General features: G+C 33.2%; 1 protein-coding gene across 1 annotated transcript; it reads right to left on the bottom strand.

Moving 5' to 3' along the window:
- On the bottom strand, window positions 1-14,014 carry LOC148281944 (carboxypeptidase D-like). Its single transcript, XM_088225863.1, has 7 exons — window positions 13,607-14,014; window positions 8,065-8,195; window positions 6,471-6,640; window positions 4,847-5,004; window positions 3,653-3,945; window positions 2,154-2,333; window positions 1-818 (listed from the first exon to the last, which is right to left on the bottom strand). The coding sequence occupies exons 1-7, from the start codon at window positions 13,800-13,802 to the stop codon at window positions 462-464; spliced, it is 1,485 nt and encodes a 494-aa protein (XP_088081989.1). The 5' UTR covers window positions 13,803-14,014; the 3' UTR covers window positions 1-461.
- Window positions 14,015-21,452: the final 7,438 nt, after the last annotated feature.

The raw sequence follows: 21,452 nt of genomic DNA, 5'->3' as shown, positions 1-21,452 counted from the left end.
TTTCTACATTTTTAATAGAATGGAGCAAACCGCATCAATTGAGGTATTTAAATGTATTATTGAAATTAAAACAGATTGCTTGCATTTGATCAAATTCAATAGCGCGAATGAATCCTCCCCTCTAAAAAAGCAAGCAACACCGCTCCCTAAATCCAATACAGCGGATGAGACGTACTTGATTTGTCTAAATGCAATACACCAAATATGCCATTTGTAACTGCTAGTTTAACTGGGACAATTAATTTCGTAGAGACATACAATAGTAAAATTAGATTTTCTTATATAAATCAACAACACAAAATAAACTGCATTAAAGTTTTTTTTTTTACAATATTGCGAGGTTTTTATCCCTCCTGAACATTTTGACAAATTGTTCATCAACGATATTGAACTTTCATAGACAATATGGTATATACCATATTACATGGCGTATCGATTTTCAAAATGGCTTTAGCTGGTTGTTAAGACACAAAAAGTCGCAGTAAATTTGTGTGTAGCAAAGATAATGCCAGAGATGATAGATATTGTGTATTTGAACCACTCATATGATAATGTTTTGGCACTCTCGATTCTTGTGATCCCAACCTAACCTCAAGATTTGCTATCTTTGTACTTTCTTCTGTAATCATTTGCTGAGAGGTTATAACTGAATAGTAAGTGGTACTGTGAGATTTTTCTGTACTCGGTGTTATGTGGACATCTTCTCCACTACCCGGAGTGAGAAATATATCCAGAATGGTTGGCTCTGGAAACTCACCTGTCTTTACAGAATTAACTTTGAAGTGGACTAATTTAGTCTTGTAATCTTCCACTTGAATCTGAAATTAAATTTTTTGATGGATTTGGATATTTATACATTTAATATTGATAGTGCACAAAGCATATTTTTATAAATGTCGCCGCCAAATAGTTAAATCAGCCACTCAACAAAGCGGCTGGGCTGTTCATTAAATACCAGCATTCACCTAGATGGCTAGGCCATTCGTCTAATGAATTATGATAACTCAACGTTCAACGTGTTGGCTGGCTGGACCAGGCTGGACCTATCCTAACCTAATGAATGTGTCGAGCGAGGAAATTTGTGGTATTTTGAAGTTATACTTTCCGAAAGGCAAAAATGCATCGCAGGCCCGTGAAAATTTTTGTGCAGTTTATAGTAACGACGCTGTAAGATTACGTGTAGTACAACAATGGTTCAAGCGGTTTCATTCGGGAAATTTCAATGTCAAAGATGCACCTCGCTCTGGGCGACCCATCACGGAAAAAGTTGACAAAATAATGTAAAAAGTCTATGAAAATCCGAATGCGACCACTCGTGAGATTGCTCAAGAGCTAAACATTGGTCATGTAACTTTTTCAAACCATTTGCATTCCGCTGGATTGGTCAAGAAGCTCGATAAGTGGGTGCCGCATGAACTGAGTGCAAAAAATTTTATGGACCGAATTTCCGCATGCAATGAGCTGCCGAAAAAGTTAAAAACAAGCAACTGTTGAAACGAGTAGTCGCTGGAGATGAGAAATGGATCACGTACGGCAATGTGCAGCGGAAATGGTCTTGGAAGAAGAGATCAGAAGCTCCAGAAACAGTCGCAAAGCCAGGATTGACAAATAAGATGGTGATGCTATGCATGTGGTAGGACCACATTATCCACTATGAGCTGCTCCAGCCTGGCAAAACTATTGATTCGGATCACTACTGTCAACAACTAACGAGACTAAGCGAAGCAATTAAGAAAAAGCGACCAGAATTGACGACATCCCATGTTGTCTTCTTCCAGCAGGACAACGCAAGACCACACGCATCTTTGGTCACCCGAGAAAAACTGGAGGAGTTTGGCGGGGAAGTTTTGACCCACCCACCATATAGCCCTAACCTTGCGCCTTCAGATTATCATTTGTTCCGGTCTCTTCAAAACTCTCTACGGGAATAAAATTGAATTCAAGAATTGACTGTGAAAATCACTTGTCTCAGTTTTTTTTTGCCCACAAACCACAGAAGTTCTATGAGGATGACAATAGACCATCAATAATAACGGACAGTATTCAGATTGTTTCTCATTTGAAATAACTTAAAAATATGAAATCAATTTTTGAACAACCTATTATTTAGCTTGATCATCTTTGTCAATGTGCAATATTATTGTTGGTCTCACCTTTAACTGATACTCTCCGGGTAGTAATATTCTGAAGAATTGGCCACTGCTTGAAGTAACAAAGGTCATATCCCTTCCATCGACAGTTAGGTTTGCCCTTCGAATGGGTTTTGTAGTAAATATATCTTTGATTGTCCCCCTGACTCCCATCCCTGCCTGGATGCAATATTCCATCAGAGCCTGGAAATAATATATTTTTAATTCATTCATACTCAACCTGTCCCAAATTGACTCATTTGATTGGCGCCAAACTTATGCTGATAGGTGGGCTACTCCTAAAAATATCTTTATTATCTCTATTTCCACATCCAGCGGTGCATAGGGCGCTGCATTGGTAAACCAAATGCAACGAAGTTCCATCATCTGTTGCCTAAAGCCAAGGCAATCAGTATTACACTGCAGGCGCCAGTCCAGGAACAAAAAAATATTGCATTTCAAAAAGCCTTGAATATCAATATTGAATGTCCACGATGATAAATGTTTTCAAGAATGGTAGACGAACACGTCAACCACTATACAACGAGGCTGACATATCTGCACTTGATTTTCTTTTTCAGGACTTTTACCTGAGAGCAGCCATTGAATTGAAAACATCCATCTAGCGTTCTGGTTCTATTTCATATCGGGCATTGAAATGGTACACCTATAGCAGAGTATCTTGATCGTTTTTGTTACATGAAGGTAAGATGATCAGTCTTACGCTTCAGGTGCCAGTTCAGGGACTATGAAATATTCTAGTGTGAAACACCTTTTTAAATAAATACTTTATGTTAACCATGTCGGGAATCCAACCCGAGACCTCTCGCATGGTATGCAAACGTGCTGGCCATTACACCACGAGGCCTGGTCACAGCGAATAAAATATAGACTTTCCAAAAAGTTTTTCACTAACTGCACAAGGATTTTTTGCCATTTTAATATGTTAATTATGTATTTATTTATCTCAATCATGTAATTAAAAATGTATCTCATATTTTAAATCCAGTTAGATAAAAAAAAATAAGATTATGGCTGTAGTTCTAGTAGGTTTACTCGAAATCATAAAGAGCATTAATTTCCAGTTTAGTGAAATATTGTGTTGTGTCCGTTTTTTTTCCAAATGAAGAAGAGAACATAACAAAAAAAAACGAATTAGTCAATAATGTATTCTCCTTCATTATTTTACAACAAATTACTCAATAGTACAACTTTACCGTACACTGCACAAATATTGCGAGGAGCTTTTGGCAACTTTATTCCCGCACGTAGATAGAAGGTATCGAAAATGCTCACTTTTGTCTGCTTGACATTACATTTTGCTTGTAATCAAATAAAATAATACATGTAACGTAAAAGCAAACACAGTATATTGTAGAGCAGAAAATTTTCTTTCGAATGACATATAACCTTTACCATTTTGTTTTGCTTTTGATGCTCATTTTGAATATAGAAAAAAACAGGCACATCTTATGTCAACACCTAATATGTTCACTTCTGCTAAATAAAAATCTATAACTTACATCTCTGTTTTGTCTCCAAATATTTTGTAGCTGAGAGGCCACGGGATACTTGCAACACGAAACTTCGAGGGTCACTTCCATACATCCGTGCATTGCGTAATTATAGTCCTGCATTCCCCCCGTGAGTGGGTACCAAGCCGCTCCGTTGGTGATGCCGTTGGTGAATGTAGGCGCTCCGTTGGGACAAGGTTCTCCCAAATGCATCGTCGGATGTGTTTTAGAATAGACAAGTGCAAGGTGCTGGAAAACGTCATCGTCGGGAGATTTGGATTCTTGCGCCTCTGGGAACGACACTAAATAATTTTACAAAATTACAAGTCAGGCTTATTTCATTTTAAAAAACTTATCAACTAACATTGTTATTATACCATAGAGGTTGCACCACCGATACTTGGAAGTTCCATTAGCTCTTAAAAGACTGTGGTAAATGATTCTTTTGCGCGCAGTGATGCAACTTTGTGTTACCACATGCAAAAGACGAAATATTTTAAGGTTTACATTTGAAAAAATAAAACATGGAGAAATACTGTTTAATAATTCCTTTTCCATTTTTTCTGTTATAGCAAAATAAATTTAAAATCATAAATACACCGGTCAACTTACATGCGCGCGTCCCCTATCACTGTCTATTACTGACTGAATCTCACACAAATACCGGCCACAGACCAGCATCTCTAACTTCCTTGTTATGAGTTCTATCTTCGCGCTCTCTTAAATTTATAGCTTTATTAGCCTAACATTTATTCTTTGCGTAGCAAGAATAAATATTTTTTGTATTCAAATCCAGCATAGTTATACAAATTTTACTTTCCAAATCCGGTGTGAAAATGTCCATTACAAAAAATACAACTTCATTATTTTAAAAAAATATTTTGTGAAATGAATGTTATCCGTAACAGTTTATAAATAGATAAAATTTAATTTTAAAAGCTTGACTCATATTTTTCTCGAGAGTCTTTACAACGCTTGCCTACTTTACAAGGCTTCGGGTTCTTAATGTCCTGGACATCCACTACTGACAGTTTAAAGAGGCCTGGATACTGTTTTATAATACACAATATGCAGTGAAGAAATGTAAATACCGCCACATAATTAGATATGTACCAATTATTCTACTTGTAGAATAGCAACGTACTAAGTTATTAATATGATTTGATTTATAAATAAATAAAAATTAGTGTTGTGTAAACTTACAATCTTCTTTTGTGCTCTCAAAAGGATAATTAGCGACCATTGCACCCCCATGAAGACTTGCTGACAAGATGAAATCGACCTCCTTCATCCATTTGGCAATAGCTCTTGTCTCGGGCTGAAGAGGCTTGAGATTCTTCCGAAAGAAATCAGGGAAACTTCTAGAATACAAAAATGTACATTTGTAGGGAAGCATAGGTAACTGTATATCATGGGTTACAGTAAATTGTCTGCAATAGCATTGTGTGAATTGCGCACACACATGGCGCACACACATTGGCGGTCTCCGTGGTGTAGTAGTCAAGACGCTTGACTCACGCACGGAAGGTTCCGGGTTCGATTCCCGGTGAGAACACAAAAATTTAAATGTGATTTTTCTCAAGCCTGGGTGCTCTGTGATGTAATTCACCACTGTAATTAGGCCTCCTGGCCTGTTGTGGTGCAAAAAAAAAAATGTAATTTTTTTTTTTTTTAAATGCACACACTTTTGTTTAGTTTACACCTTTTTATACCCCTTTCTGCCACACTAGTCGCCTTCACGACATTAAAGCTGAAGGACATGCTGCAATGCTTTGGTCAATATAGAAAACAAAGTTGTTTTATTTATTTTATTAAAGAAAAAACTATTTTTTTATGTGTATTTTTAAAATGTTTCGTTCTAATATGAGCTAAAAATTTTTCAGGTTCAGTTTTTCCCTTCATTGGTCACTGTTTAATATTTAAGTACACTCTTTTGGTTTGTTGGGAGAGAAGCTTTCTATTTTTTTATATTTAAGAAAACTGTCATTGGGTTACAGTGGATCATTTCATCTTTGGTCACAGTCATGTTACAGTGGATCGTTTTTCTTCATACAAATAAGAAATTGTATGTTGTTTCCAGTTTCATGGATTACCAAAGGCAGGTCCAAGAAAAGACGTATGAGCGTCAAGATGGAAAGGGAAGTCCATTATTGCAACTAATACCTCAAACAAACTCAAAACAGAAAACTTAATATTTTATCTTTGAAGCCCGGTAGAATTGAGAATTTACATAAAGTACAAATAACAAACAGTTAATTATTTAAATTAACACATTTTATTTTATTTGAATAGCGTAATTTGGTGTACTCCAATCTGATCCACTGTAACCTTAAGGTTGATCCACTGTGGCCCACTTCTGATCGATTACTTGTAACTAATAAAAAAAATTAGTAACAAATTAAATAGGCTTTAAAATAGCAAACCAAATCCATTACTTCGAAGGCTATGAAGACCTATTTGTATTTTATCAGAGAGACCAGAATTTAATTATAAACTTCAAAGCTACGAGGGTATAAAAAATGTGATGCACTGTAACCCATGCTCCTCCACATGAGCAAATGCCGAGAAGTTCCTGATTGGCCCACATTAGAATATCCTTCCTGATCCCAACAGTTTAGCTAAAATAAAGTAATATAATAGCAGAAAAGTCCTCTTTTTGAAATATAAACCTTGTATATTATAAACAAGGTAAAAAATAATGCAACTCCCATATAAATAAAAAAAATAAAAAAAACCCATGCTCCTCTATATTATAATCTATTGTATTTCTCGGCCTGTTATGGTACAAAACAAATTAAGCAGCTTCATAAGTAAAAAGGTTTCCTACCTATTGAGATCCATGTCTTTCACATTATGTCTTCCTGGTCCCTTAGTACACATTCCTTCCTTGGCTGCCTCGAAGCCGTCAGGATTGAGTGATGGTAAGATGTGTAAAATATTGTTCTGCAGTAAATGCATCACTTTTGGATTTCCTTCCCAATAACTTTTTACTAAATACTGAAATCATAATATATGGTGACACATTTAGTTATTTGTTTAAATATTTTGTACAAAGCGCTTGATGGGTTTATTGCTTCATAAACATTTCTTTCAACCAACTAAAATGACGATGAATATGAATAACATTTATTACGAGTTTTTGAGTGTTTAAATCCTTGCATAAAACACTAGTTTATCAAAATAAACATATATTTCAATAAAAATGGAGAACTTTTTTTAAAGCAATGTAAAAGTCTGAGAAGTCAGAATGCAGCTTATTAGGCAGAATGATAAATGTCCCGTAATGTGTAAAGTAAACACTTAACTCTTTAATTCGCAAATGATAAATGTGGTCAGGTTTGAGATCACCTACGATTAGGGCTATATCTCATGCAACATTGTATTAAACTTGGTATTTACTGTTCATTTTATTATAGACAGGAAGTGATCTAAAAACTAACCGATTGGTATGAAGTTGCAGCATTTACTCAATAACTTCTAAAAACATTAAATTAACGATATACTGATCAACGTGTGTACTACAGAGCTTTGTGTTAACCTTCTGCAATTCTCAATTATATTGCTGTTTTCATTTGTTAATCGCCAAACTTACTTTATTATTAGTTTTTTATTTGGTTTATAATTTTTATCGTTTAGTAAAATTTATACCAATAAACAAACAATAATTCCATTTTTATTGTTATTGAAAATATTATATGCGCAGTGGTTAGTTTTGAGATGGCTAGAAATTTCCGGTTTTCTTGAAAACTAAATAGCTTTCAAAGTTTCGTCTGAAGTTTTTTATAAAAAGTGTAATTTTTAGTATGCTACGAAAATATCATTATAATTCATATAAAAAACTTGCGCCTAAAGGATTAAACCAGCCAATGGCAAATTCTATTACTTTTTTCATATTCTCATCAGAGGTTCTACGCCGCTGTTGAAATATCCGAAATATTTTTGCACTATTTTTAACAAATCAAATGGACTTCTACCAAAAGAGAGGTGTGTTGCTCCTACACCATGAAATTATTTATTTTTTTGTCAAAAATAAGATGGTTTACCGAAGTTTCTTTTTTTAAATTTATCAGAATTTTACTAAAAAACGAGATTAAATAAACGCATTAAGAGTCTAAGTCACAAAACAAGAAACCATTTTCTAAATTGCCACCTTGTTCAAATTTCTGTAACACAAATTGAAATAACAATTTTTGTAAACCGAGTTTAAAATAGGTTGCTTTTTTTTCAACTTTTTTACTAATTTCATTTTTACATTCAACTGTAAAATTTATATTTAATATCGCATTCCATTATTGAAACATAAACAAATAAATTTATATATATATAAGTTTTAAAACATAAACAATTAAAAAACATAACCAATAGACATTGTTAATAAATTATTGCGAACTTCTAAATGGATTCGTAATCCTATTACTCACATTAATAAAATGAAGAAGTATTTCTCTTCCTGCTGCCTCATTTCCGTGAATATTGGCCAAAAGTTTGATGTTTGGGATCAGCTTTGCATTCGAAGGTACTGCTGTGATTTTCACTACCCAAAGCTCTCTTTCTAAAATAGAAAAGATTCACTTATTATTTATTAGAAGTTTCTAAAAACTTTAATTCATCGATATGAGAAGAAAACATTGACATTTAGTGGGTGTAATAAATTTAGGTGCCATTCAATTATGTGTGAGCAATATAAAGTAGTAGTAGTAGTAAATGAAAAGTAAAAAACAACTGAAAAGTTACCCATAAAATTCAACTATAATTTTACGATTCTAGTATATTTCAATCAAAATAAAATTGATAAATAATATTTAAAGCATTAACTTTGTATTCAAACATTTTACTAAATGTTATTAAATATTTGTATATAACCACTTACCGACTTTTCTATGTCCATGTCACGACTTTTCTATGTCATGACTAATAAAAATACAGGAGTTAACATCTTACATACAAATAATAAAGGGTTAAAAGTCAATATTATGGGAATATTCCACATTAGGAAAGCTTTAAAAAATAATGTTCCTCTGATCAATAATCAAACAACCTTTTAATATAGTCCTTTATACGATGTTCCACTGTAATGGTCACCCTATTAAGCTCACCCCCTCCCTCCATCCCCTCTACCTTTTTTCAACTATTTCTCAACCAACATAGAATATTTTCATAATGTAATCAGTGCATGTGCTTATTAAAATGCATGTCGTGTTGGTTTTATATTTTTGTGCAACAACTATGGTGAAGGTGTAGAGTGGGTTTTGCATGTTGGTTTAATTGGTATCCTGACGAAGAGACGGGTACGTCTCGAAACCGGTAGACATAGAAAAGTCGGTAAGTGGTTATATACAAATATTTAATAACATTTAGTTGATAAATTCATAGATATTTTCGCTTTTAAGACGTGTACCCTTTGCTAATGATGTGTATTTTCGGAGGTTAAGGATATAAATATGGTTTTAAAAAAACATTTTATCTATTGTACCTCAAATTCGAAGAAATTCAGGAAACCTTCTTCATGATACTCCTGGATAATCGGCAAATAAGTGTACAGGTAGGTATCGTTTTTGTCTGATAAAAAATGTCGGTGCCGCGATTCGGTACAGGTCGGTGGTCTTGACTCTCGACAGATAAAAAAACATCGTGAACCTTCGCCTGATCTTTGGAAAGGTTTATTTTCCCATAATTATGAGTTAATAATGTCAAATGTTGTTTTAAAACGAAAATACCTAAAATTTTGTCGAACGCTTAAGTTTATCAAATTGTGTTAATTAATGTTGCAATATGGTAAATTAGAATAACTCTGACCTAGTAAAACGAAAAATAAAACGGCGGTGTAATAAAATAGAACACTAGGTAGATACTAAATACCTTTTTAACAAATAAGAGCTTTCAAAAATAATCAAACACTATTTTAAAGTTGCTTACATGCAAATCGTGAATAATATAAATATTAGAATAATCTAGATGAGCGCCATGTCCACAAAAAAATTTAGGCCTTACCCCATTCTTGCCCGATTTGTAGATAATAATATTCTAAAAAATACCGCAGTCATTACTTCGTAGGTAGATAACTCATTTTCCGAGAAAAGTGATTTAGCCTAAGTTGAAGTTCAGTGTTTTTTTTTATTGTTAATTGACTATCAAACTAAGCCAAAAAATAAATTATTTTTCCACATCGTATTACCATCGCCATGATTTCTTTAAAGTTTTGAAATTACTCCGCCCGTGACGTCAGGAGATATCTTCGGCGAGTGACATTTTAAAAGAGAACCCCGTACGTATGGAAATACGTTAAACATGGCTTCCCGGAAACCGGAAATCTATCACAACACATAATTGATTGGCTATTTTCAACTGCTGTTGACCAAAATTCATTTTTATCAAAACATATTTTGATTATTTTTTCATACATTTTCGAGAAACTTCGCTGTACATTTAAATGATCTTATTTTTACCGCGTATAAGAAAACATTTTTATATCCAATTTTCCGTAACACTGAACTTCATATAATTTGCAGATTGTGGGTCAGTTCTTCACATAATAATAATAATATATGAAAGATTTGAAAAGAATCCATAATTTATTTATATATTTTTATCAACGTGTTCATGCAATTATTATGCTGGTGAGTCATAAACACGTTTGTGATTTAATATACAGGTGAATCATTTGACTGATAGGCAAACTGTCGGCTACGTGGGAAAATTGTTGCCTCCCGGGTGATGGATTTGATATCAAACCTATGAAATAGAATGAAGGGGGAAATATGAATAAAATGGAGTCTCGAATTTGCGCTTTGTAGCCGCAAACCGCTTTGAGATCTATCCCATTAGATACAGTACCTGCCTACTATTCTCTGTGTTATTTTCACAATATAGACGCTATTTTTTAATTTGAAAAATCTTTTACTCTAATTACAATAAATTCTCTATTATAATTGGAGGATTTGGGAACTGATTAGTTCCACTTATAATGAGGAAGTTCAGTGGTTTAAAAAAAAATATATTTGTTAATAGACTGTTAAACTAAGTCAAAATTATTTATTTTAAATTTTTATATATCGTATTATCGGCGCTACGATTTTTCAAACTTTTGTATTTCTGAAATAACTCCGCGTGTAAAGTCAGAGGTTCATTTCCGCTTATTCTCATTCAGTTCTTCCCATTGGTCCAGAAGCGACAAGCAGACCGGAAATCTTCCATAGCTCTTAGATTATAGGTTGATTCACATGAACCAGTGACATTATTTGAAGTAGTGCGTTTTTATCAAAATATTTATTATTATTTTTTCTGTACATTTTCAAGAAACTTTTGTGTACAATTTAATGCTCTAATTTTTACCCCGCGTAAGAAAACATTTTTGTATCCAATTTCCCGTAGGGCTGAAGTTCCTCATTGGAGCCCCCGATATAGCCTTTCCTCGGATAAATAATATAAGATTTTGACTTGGGTTATAGTTTTTTGTTAAGAAAAGTTCTGTAATAATTTGTATTATTAAATAAATGAGCACCCTATTCCCTGATCTGTATTACAGAGGCGGTAATATATTTATACCTGTGGTACGCAGGTATTCACATAATATAGTCATTTTCAACCGGATAAATAAAATATTTGTCATCTAATCCAATATTGCCTATCTACCGATAGAGGTTCTCCATATTAACAATTTGGAATTTAATATTTGAGTAGATTTATCAAAAAACCTCGAAAATTATTTTTCTCAATGCAGAGGACAAATCCCGCAATCTTATACCTACACCTACTATTTTTCCGTTTAAAACGAAAAACTGATATGTACAAACATACCATATTATCCGTATTTTACATAAAACCAATCTAGTATCTTCCGTATCATAGAGTTTATTTTGTAAATAATTCATATAATTTATTTTTTTAAACGTTCGTTTAGTGTTATTCAAAATTGTAATTTTTTTTTTCAATTAACATGTGTTGCTTTCTTACATTTTTTTCTCTTTTTTTTACAGGTTCAAAATATTTCTATCACCAAATATTTAACTTTTCATGTATTTTTATAACTAGAAATATTATTTTTAAACCACGCATCTTTTTTTTTCGACTCCTCAATTTGTAAATAACTGTTTAGTAATAATTTGTTTAAAATACTATATTTTACTTATTTGACTTACATGTATGTATTTTATTATATGCAAATTATATGTAAAATGCACTTAGTGCCGTTTATTTTAATAAAATAAAAATAAAATAAATAAGACAACGTTTTTTTAAAACCGTAAAAATATTGATAAAATAAAACAACTTTGTTTTTAACCTTTTTTTTTTATTTCTACCGACCGGCTTCAATGCTACACAAGCTTCTTTATCAAAGAATACTTAGCTAATTAATTATATCGATCAATACGAAACAATACGATCTTTAAAACCAGACAGGAGTGGATATAGGATATATTGTTTATTTGGATATTTTTTTATTATATAGAAGAATATAACAATATTTTGTGATTATCCCAATGTTTGTAAACAAAAAACGGGATTTTTCCCCCTAGGGAGTCATTAAGATTTACAAATTACAACAGAGATGGAGAACATTTTAACTTAACTTTCCTGACATTTTAAATTAACTTCCTCAAATCAACAGATGGAAGAATTGAAGAAATATTGATGTTCAGACATAGGCAAAATGGTGAATGTTACACAGTGGCCACTTTACATTTTGCAATTTTTACATTTTTTCCTTTTTTTTTTTTTTGTTTTTTTTTTTGCACCACAACAGGGCAGGAGGCCTAATTACAGTGGTGAATTACATCACAGAGCACCCAGGCTTGAGAAAAATCACTTTTTAATTTTTGTGTTCTCACCGGGAATCGAACCCGGAACCTTCCGTGCGCGAGTCAAGCGTCTTGACCACAATACCACGGAGGCAGCCAACTAAGCCAGCCAACGACAGGTCATTACCCCTGTAAATGCCTAGACTTCCATATTCCCTTCTCTAAAATGTTCTCCATCCCTGTTGTAGTTTGTTAGAAGAATTATACTAATTATTAAGAATTAATTAGTTGAGTATACGTTGACAATAGAGCTTGTGTAGCTTTGAAACCGGTCCGTAGAAAAAAAAAAGTGGTTAAAAAAAATAGTTTTATATTTATTTTATGGTAATAAATAACCACAAATTAAGTGCTTCAAATATAAATTTTACGTAAAACCTATTCCTTATTTTTCAAGATTTTAATCAAATACTCGTAGTTATTTATTTATTTATACATATTAAAATATTACATACATTTTTTGTACTCTTTGCCCAGCTAACAAGGGTACATACCTCGTTCCAAGCTAGGCAATTACATTTTAATACATAATAATTATTTACAAATTAAAAGAAAGAACAGACAAATAAAGTATAAACTTACATACACATATATATCTACATATACATACACACATACATACATATATACATATATACACATACACACACCCATGTGCATACACATATATACATACATTAAATTTACAAAATCTAATTAATGTGTGCGAAACTTCATGATTGCCTTTTGTAGTTTTTTCATTATTTTTTTATTTTTATATTTTATTTTCAACATCCAGTAAGAATCCTCAATCCGCGGCATACATCAACCTCTCTGACTCCCTACGACCAATGTCATGAAAGAGCGAGGTCAACACTTTCCTCAACTTGACAACACTCCCGCTTTTCCACAATTCTTTCAAAAAATTGTGCATTTGCTTACTATATTTTATCTGTTTGAGATGGAAACTGTAAAGTTACGATAAATTAGGTAACATTAATAAAATAAAGCTAAAAATTCAATTATATTCCTTCTAAGCACAGGCCACTATGTGGGATTTTAAAAATAAATAAAGCGATATACTTATAATATGTATGCGATCAAAGTGTACTAAAATGCAAACAAATAAATATTGTGTGTGGTTAATAAGATACTCAATTTTAATAAACTTTATTAATATCGAGCTTACTTTGGACGGACTTTCCGATGGAATACATCATTGTCAAATTATTATTGCAAGCTGTAAAGTCCCTGAGAAGATTTGTCATTGTTGAATAATTGTGGTACAAATATTCGATATTTTCATTGGAGCTACATTCACATCTCCCGTATTGGATCCGCGACAAAACAAAACAAATTAAGCACACCGCGTACGCGAAACCCATTTTATAAAATCTAATTAATGAATGAACTAAATGAACTAAAATTCACTTCATTTTGCGTGCTAATTAATAATTATTGGGTGTTAATTATTAACCAAAAGTATTTTTTTTATTGTCACATTATTTCAGATCGAGGATTTTTTGCGATTTTTTTTGTTACTGATAAACTTTGTCAGTTTAAGACGACCGTAGAGTTTGTGGAAGAAGTTTAGACTGGTAAGATGCACCGAACACAATATAAAATTATTCTCGCGATATTGCTATCAACGTTTTGCGGTCAACTCAACACTCGATTAATTGTTGTTATAATAGACCCGTGAACAAAGGACAGAACTGAAGTAGGTAGGTACTGGAGCGTGACAAAACCAAAGAAAACTTTATAATAAGTTATTCACAAGTTTACATAAGACGTGAGTACCCACACCCCACACCTGCATCCAATTTAAGTGTCAAGAAAATATGCTAAAAAACGAGGAAGGACAGTGCCATGAGAAATTGGATGTAAAAATGTTTTCTTACACGCGGTAAAAATAAGCGCTTTAATTGTATTTCGAAGTTTCTCGAAAACGTATGAAAAAAATAATAAAAATGGTAAAAAAAAATAAAAAACGTCACAAGTTCTTATGAACCAACTAATGATCAGTGTTGTCATGGATATCCGGTTTACGGGAAGCCAATTTTCCTTACAGCAGAGCTCACCGTAGAGAACTTGTGACGTCACTGGCGGAGTAATTTCAAAATGGCTTAGTTTGATAGTCTGTTAAAAATAAAAATAATAGAAAAATACCTCCGAATTTCCTCATGACTTTCTTAATATCATAATTTCAAATTACAGTGGTGCATAATGCACTGCGATCGTACTCAAATGCAGCGTATCTTTTGATACATAGAGGCAAGATGGTCAGTCTCACGCCGCAGATCCAGTTCAGGAAATGTTTCAGGTTGCAACGAAAACCACCTTTAAACAAAATACAAATATTTTTATATATATATCAGGCGCGTGCGGTGAATATTATCAGTAGGGATGCTGACAAAATATATCATCTACTTACTTTTAGTAGGCATGATAGCATATACACATAGGTAAATATCCAATTAAAATCAGCACACCAAATATTAGAAAAAATAGTTTCTCATAGGCTCGTTAATTATATCGAGCAGAATTTATTATTTTCGGTAAGGCAATCGGCATACCGACGTTTTCATTCTACGGAGACAGGAGTGATAAGAGTGCTGTCTGACATTATAACGGCGGTAGACTCTGGTAATCTGGTGTTGTTGGCTCTTTTGGACATGAGTGCTGCATTTGATACTGTAGACCATAACATTTTGCTTGAACGTCTGGAAAAAACTTATGGTATCCGTGATCAGGCATATATGTGGTTCAGTTCATATCTTAATGAAAGAGAATATGCAGCTGTGTTCCAGGGTAATAGCTCACCCAACTTTAAGGTGTCTACTGGAGTACCCCAAGGATCAGTACTCGGACCACTCCTCTATCTCCTGTACACCAAAGATATAGAGAATATTATCAAAGAATGTGAATTGTGGTCTCACTGCTATGCAGATGATACGCAGATTTATTTTTATTGTAAACCGAGCGAGAGAAATGTGCTTGTTGATTTGATTAATGGATGCATTGAGAAAATAGGAAACTGGATGGCTGAAAACAGACTATCACTTAATCCATCTAAAACGGAACAACTATGGATAGCTTCAGCCAGACGACAGAATTTGATTCAGGATACGGCACTACCCGATGTAAGGGGTACCGCTTTACCCACCGTTAAACTACTGGGAATCATCCTTAATCAGAAACAGGTCAGAACCTTTCTCTTGACGCTCAAATTAGTAGAACGATAAGTTCATGCTTTTACCAGCTGAGACAGATTAAATGCATGCGCAAAAATTTGCCAGTTGATGCCGCCCGTCAATTAATAAATGCGTTTGTAGTGTCTAGAGTCGATTATTGTAATGGTATCTACGGAGGTCTACCAATGAATAAAATGACTCGCCTACAGGCTGTATTAAATGCCGCAGCGAGACTTATTTTTGGAACCTCTTAATTCAGTCATATCACTCCACTACTTCGGAAATTGCACTGGCTACGTTTTCCACAGAGGGTGGAATACAAACTCTGTTGGCTTATGTATAAGTCCCTGCACAACTCTGCTCCAGAATATCTAAGGGAACTCGGCATTCCAGATGAACTAGCTGACAAACGTCTTACGCTTAGATCAGCTACATCTACGTCGAAAGGAAAAGTTATTGTACCTCTACGCAAACAGCGCACTAAATTCGGCGAACGTGCATTTGCGGTCGCAGGCCCTTCGGCATGGAATGCTCTCCCAGCAGAAGTCCGAAACTGTGAGAGTGAAGTGATGTTTCGGAAGAAACTTAAAACCCACTTGTTCTCTAAATCATTTGAATAAATTCTTAGCATGTGGTGACAATGTACATTATTTTTCTTAGATTAAAAAGCTAAAATTGAATTTATATAATCACTTTGTAAAGCGCCCCTATTATATTACGAAAATGGCGCTTTATAAGTTATCCATAATTATTATTATTATTATAGCATAAAATCACTCATACTAAAATAATGCTTTATAAGTTTTCTATAAGTACCTAAAACTCAAGATGTTCTTGAATTTTGTCCGAATTTCAATAATACGCTACTGAAATATTTGTGCAATATGTTATTAGGGTAGTTTTTTCTTTGCATCACACGAATCGGATGCATTTATCTCCGAGTCTTGTAGAACACTATGACAACATTATAAACCTTAATTCGCGTGCGTCGAAATCCGGTCATTTGTAGTAGGACTGGACTCAAAGTGAAGAGTTTTATCCAGATTCTAGCGTATCTAACGAATACTATCGAGTCCAAGGTACCTTGATATACAGTACGTTAATATATGACATATGCGTACGTAGGTAGGAACGAGATAATTTTAGGAATAATTCTAGATTTTTTCTCATAATTTTTAATAATAAAATACATGTCAAATATAAATATATAAAGTAATATTCAAGGAATGTGCCGTATCCACAGTATGTATGGGCGCGCCTGATATATATATTGCACGTCGACCCTGACGGAAATCGAGCCCAAGGCTCGGGCATGGTAGACGTAGCATCAGCGTTGCCATATTTTTGTTCAAAATCAGGATTTTCACCAAACGGGACAATCTAAAACATACACCTGTTAATACATATTTAAAACATGCATATCTCTGTGATATCAACGTTACACATGACACAGCCACAGCAATAACTGCAAATATCCCAAACTACGAAAAATGTAGGTATCTTGACGAGACCTTCGCTGTATGCTTTGCTATCACTGTCGAATGACCACAAAAACCCCGTCTGCCGTTCGCCCTGAAAACACCCGCAGGACGCACATGTCCATCCATCTCGATCTTTCGTTATTAACCTAAAAGTCATATCCCTTTCCGAAAAATCGTGACTAGCACTTACACGCGGCGGGACAATCTTTTTTCGTTTTAAAAAGCAGAACGTCCCGCTATTTATTTCCTTTTTCTCTATTTCCTTTTTTAGGAATCTTTTTTTATTTATTTTTTTTTATACGGGAGTTGCTTTATTATTTATCTTGCTTATAATATACAAGGTTTATATTTCAAAAAGTGGATTTTTTTGCAATTAAATATCTTAAAATTTATCTAAACTATTGGGATCAGGAGGGATATATTAATGTGGGCTAATCAGGAACTTCTCAGCATTTGCTCACGTGGAGAGGAAACCACTTAAAACTCTTCAGGAGAAGCCGGCCTATTGGCAGTAGTCAACAGGCCTTCCGGTCCACTAGAGGAGTGTTCGGCATTTTGTTCCCTACTTTGGTTTATTTTACCAATTTCCTGCGCTATATTTATCATGTATGATACTACCTCTCGTGTGAGTTCTTTATTACCTATCACCGATGGGATGTCGCATAGATCTTCACCCAGGCCTCTGCATCGCGCCTCCAGCTGTTGTTTAGGAATCTTACCTTGGAGTAGCTGTCGAGTCGAAAAAACTCATCCGAGATTCTGGTTCTATTTCACACGCGGAACTATATTCTTCATCGGCCTAGACTAAAAAGGTCACAAGACCCGTAAATATCCCGACTTTTATAATTCGTTCTCAAATAGGTTCAGTTGAAATATTTGTCAAATTAAATACGTTGTCTAGAAATTTGAAGAAAGTTTTTTTTCAAAACAATTTCGATAAATTTATGACAATAGTTTGTGCACGAAATTTTAAAATTTCAGAAATTTATTTATAAAACTTTGTTTTTTTAATAAAAGATAAAGGGTTAAAATCGGGTTATCGTCCCGTGGTCAGTGTCGCGGACTCACGTATCAGAGGTTCGAGATTCGACCCCCACTTAACCCTAGCGTGATTCTCATTTTCTAAATAGATTTTTTTTTTTTTAAATCATTAAAAAGTCAGTAAAGGATTTTACTGTCTTTCTTCATTTTCGCGGTTTCGTCCCGAAGCATGGTGGAGTATTTTAAATACGTTATCTGAAACATTGGTGATATTTTTAACCACAAGAAATTCGAAATATTTTTTTATTTTATTATTATTTCTTTAATAATACTCTACATACATAATAGTGTCATGATCGTAGAACAACGACGCATGTGATTTTCTTCAACTTGATATGAGAGCGGTTCAATTTTTTTTTTATACTTTATGTTATAAGTGCAAAACTATAAGTATACCTCGATACTTGGGTTAGTTATATATATATAATGTCCATTAAAAAACCATTAGTAACGAGAAAACGTTCAAAAAGGCTATATAAAAATGGATAGTGGAGCTGGGTAGAAGTTAGATGGATTGCCTCATTTGCCCAAACCAATGTTGATTCAACTGCTCCACAAATGTATAGTTTATGTTAAAATTTTGTTCTCTTATTGTACGTTTTATAATATAAATAATATGAGTATACATAAATTAAATATGAACATAAATACGTAGTGTTTAAAACTGTTTGAACATTTTGTTAATTATCTCTGTACTCGTATATTATGTTATTTGTATATTCTCACATGTAAAAAAAGAAAAATGAAGTATATTGTTAAGTGTCCTCGGCAGGGGTAACCCCAGTGAGGTCACATTATTTTTATTATTAATCATTGTTTATAATGTGAAAAAAATTAAACAACTGATTGTGTACATGTGTACTTTCAAAAAATATTTACCACATCTGTATTGGTTCGTAGACCACTATCTCTCAGTATCCTTTACGAAAAATAATTTAATCGATTACTTTCAGAAAAAAAAGAATATGAAAATATTAAAATTATTCAAATCGAAATTAAACAATAATAATGAAACCCACTCTATTCTGATTTCCCTAATGTATTGATCGATGTTTGTAATGAAATATTACTAAGGTAGGTATCATGAAATATCAATGTTAAGTAGGTATACTCGCATAAATTCACCACTGTAATTAGGCCTCCTGGCCTATCGTAAATGATTTTTTATATAAATATTACACAAAAAAGTATGTATTGTAAATAATTGTCAAACGAACGCGCTCTCCAAACACAAGCATCTTACTCCATTTGAGAGGTAGAAACATTAAATATAAAATAACAATAGATTACAAAAATGACAAGAAAATATGTTAACCTTTTTTTAAATTTAAATTGACAAAATATAATAATCTCGCATTTAGCTACCTGTAAAAAATTGGCATTATAATACCAAAGGCCTATTTCATACGCATCGTACAAATTAATACACAAAGCGTGGTACAATTAGTACCATGGTGCATTGGTTATTACATATTGTTCTTATTCTTTTATATTTATTATTACTGGCTTGATCTGAGTCATAAAACTCGTCTGTCGAATCATCTTCCATCTACTATCAAAGATGTTTCTTATTAGAAACTTTATAAAGGAGTGAAGAAACATCACTATTCTCTTCCTAATCTCTCATCTTTTCCTATCCTTTAATACCATTTTCCTAGACCAGTGGTCGGCAAACTTATTAATCAAAAGAGCCAAATATCAGCAGTACTATTGGGTCTTTAAACTGTTTTTTGTTTTTATTTTCAAATGAGACAAAAATTACGAAGGTAACGGTATTAATATTTTTTCGTGCGACGTCGGATAACTTTTCTGTAATGGTTTCAAAATGCACAGGTATTTTGAATTATCCGAAAAACAAGACGTTTCACGCTCTGTTGGACAAACGGGATGTATGACGTCATCTGTAAACATTCCGTGAATTGGAGATGATAAAGAGCTTTAACTACAATTGTGGCGACCAATTTCAAAACATTTTTTTTTCTGGAAATGTCTACGCGCTTATTGCTTCTTGGTGACTGGTAAACAAGTATCTCGTTTTCAATTTTTCCCTTCGAAATATAAACTAAAGCTTTCCTCGCCCCTTTTGTACTTTTTGGCACATCTGATGATGTTTTTCTCTGCATTTAATGACAGAATTTGCAATATTCTTGCCACGTGTTTGACCTTTCAGTGGCAATAATCCTAAAAGTTCTTCATTAGGTCCCATTGACAAAATAAATTGAAAAGCGAAACTCTGGCTGTGTGAGCCGCACTCACAAAAAATAATAAAAATAATATTTACGCTCTTATGATTTACCCAAATATTTAATTTTGAGGGCCATTTTCAATGAGTTGTAAATAGCTCACTATTAGAAAATGGGAGTGAAGTTGGGGTAGAGTGGGATTTGAACCACGGACCATTGATCCGTGAGTCCGAGATACTAGCCACAGGACCACAGCCCGACTCTTAATATTAATTAAATTTTCCACTATTCATCCCAACTCCATACAATATTGTCGGAATTCACACACAATAATGAGGCACTTAAGGGCACAATTTATGTAAAACGCTGACTCTGCCATTTGTATAAAAGAAATACTAAATTTACTAAGTGGCGCAATTTTAGTGTAAGCTCGCATAAACAATGTAAGTAATAAAGTTGTGCATCAAATAATTAGCGCTGACAATTTCTTAAATATAATAATACGTATTTTAACGTGGGTAATTTATTAGAAATGTTAAATGAATAATTAAGTTCATATAATACGCATATAATCCGAATGAAAACATTATTATAGGTATATATGAAATGACATTTTGTGAATTTAAAGGTCTCTATTTGCATCTAACAAAAGTTTTACGCTAAAAATATTAATGTTATTTCATAAAATAAGGTCCTTATAAAATACTCGTACATTAAATAATAATTTTAAAAATGAAAAAACGCTTTAGAAAATGAGTATTTTTTGTTTCTTAACTATCAAAAATTGAGCAACGGAAATTGACTTTAATTATTTTTTTTTAATTCGTAACATAAATTTTAATGCGATTAGGGTAATGGGAAGCCAAAAAATTCATTTATATAGGCACTTAAATTGATAATTTTGGGGAGGGGAGGGGGGGGTTATTCACTGCACTAAACTGTTTTTTTTAAAACGTTTTCACGAAACGGCTTAATTTGTGAAACTGTTATTGCCTTTTTTTATAAAAAAAACCGAAATGCCCATTTCTATTCCGTATCCACCATTAGGTGTGTATATAAGGTGATAACAATGATGAGATATCAACTATATGAAAAAAAGACATATCCATAATATTTTAATGCATTGCCCTTTGATT

Source organism: Micrasema longulum, unplaced genomic scaffold (genome assembly GCF_059751315.1).
Source record: "Micrasema longulum isolate JH-2025_06_02 unplaced genomic scaffold, ASM5975131v1 h1tg000392l, whole genome shotgun sequence".
NCBI classification, from domain to species: Eukaryota; Metazoa; Arthropoda; class Insecta; order Trichoptera; family Brachycentridae; genus Micrasema; species Micrasema longulum.
This window is presented reverse-complemented; position numbering and strand designations above follow the sequence as displayed.

What these genes read in the sequence shown, in the direction of transcription:
- LOC148281944 (XM_088225863.1), bottom strand. Translation starts at nt 13,802, where the DNA reads ATGGGTTTCGCGTACGCGGTGTGCTTAATTTGTTTTGTTTTGTCGCGG. An exon ending in TGAGAGCACAAAAGAAGATT is followed by an intron (nt 3,946 to 4,846) that starts GTAAGTTTACAC and finishes AAAATTATTTAG; the next exon opens with TGTCGTTCCCAGAGGCGCAA. An exon ending in CCGGAGAGTATCAGTTAAAG is followed by an intron (nt 819 to 2,153) that starts GTGAGACCAACA and finishes ATTTAATTTCAG; the next exon opens with ATTCAAGTGGAAGATTACAA.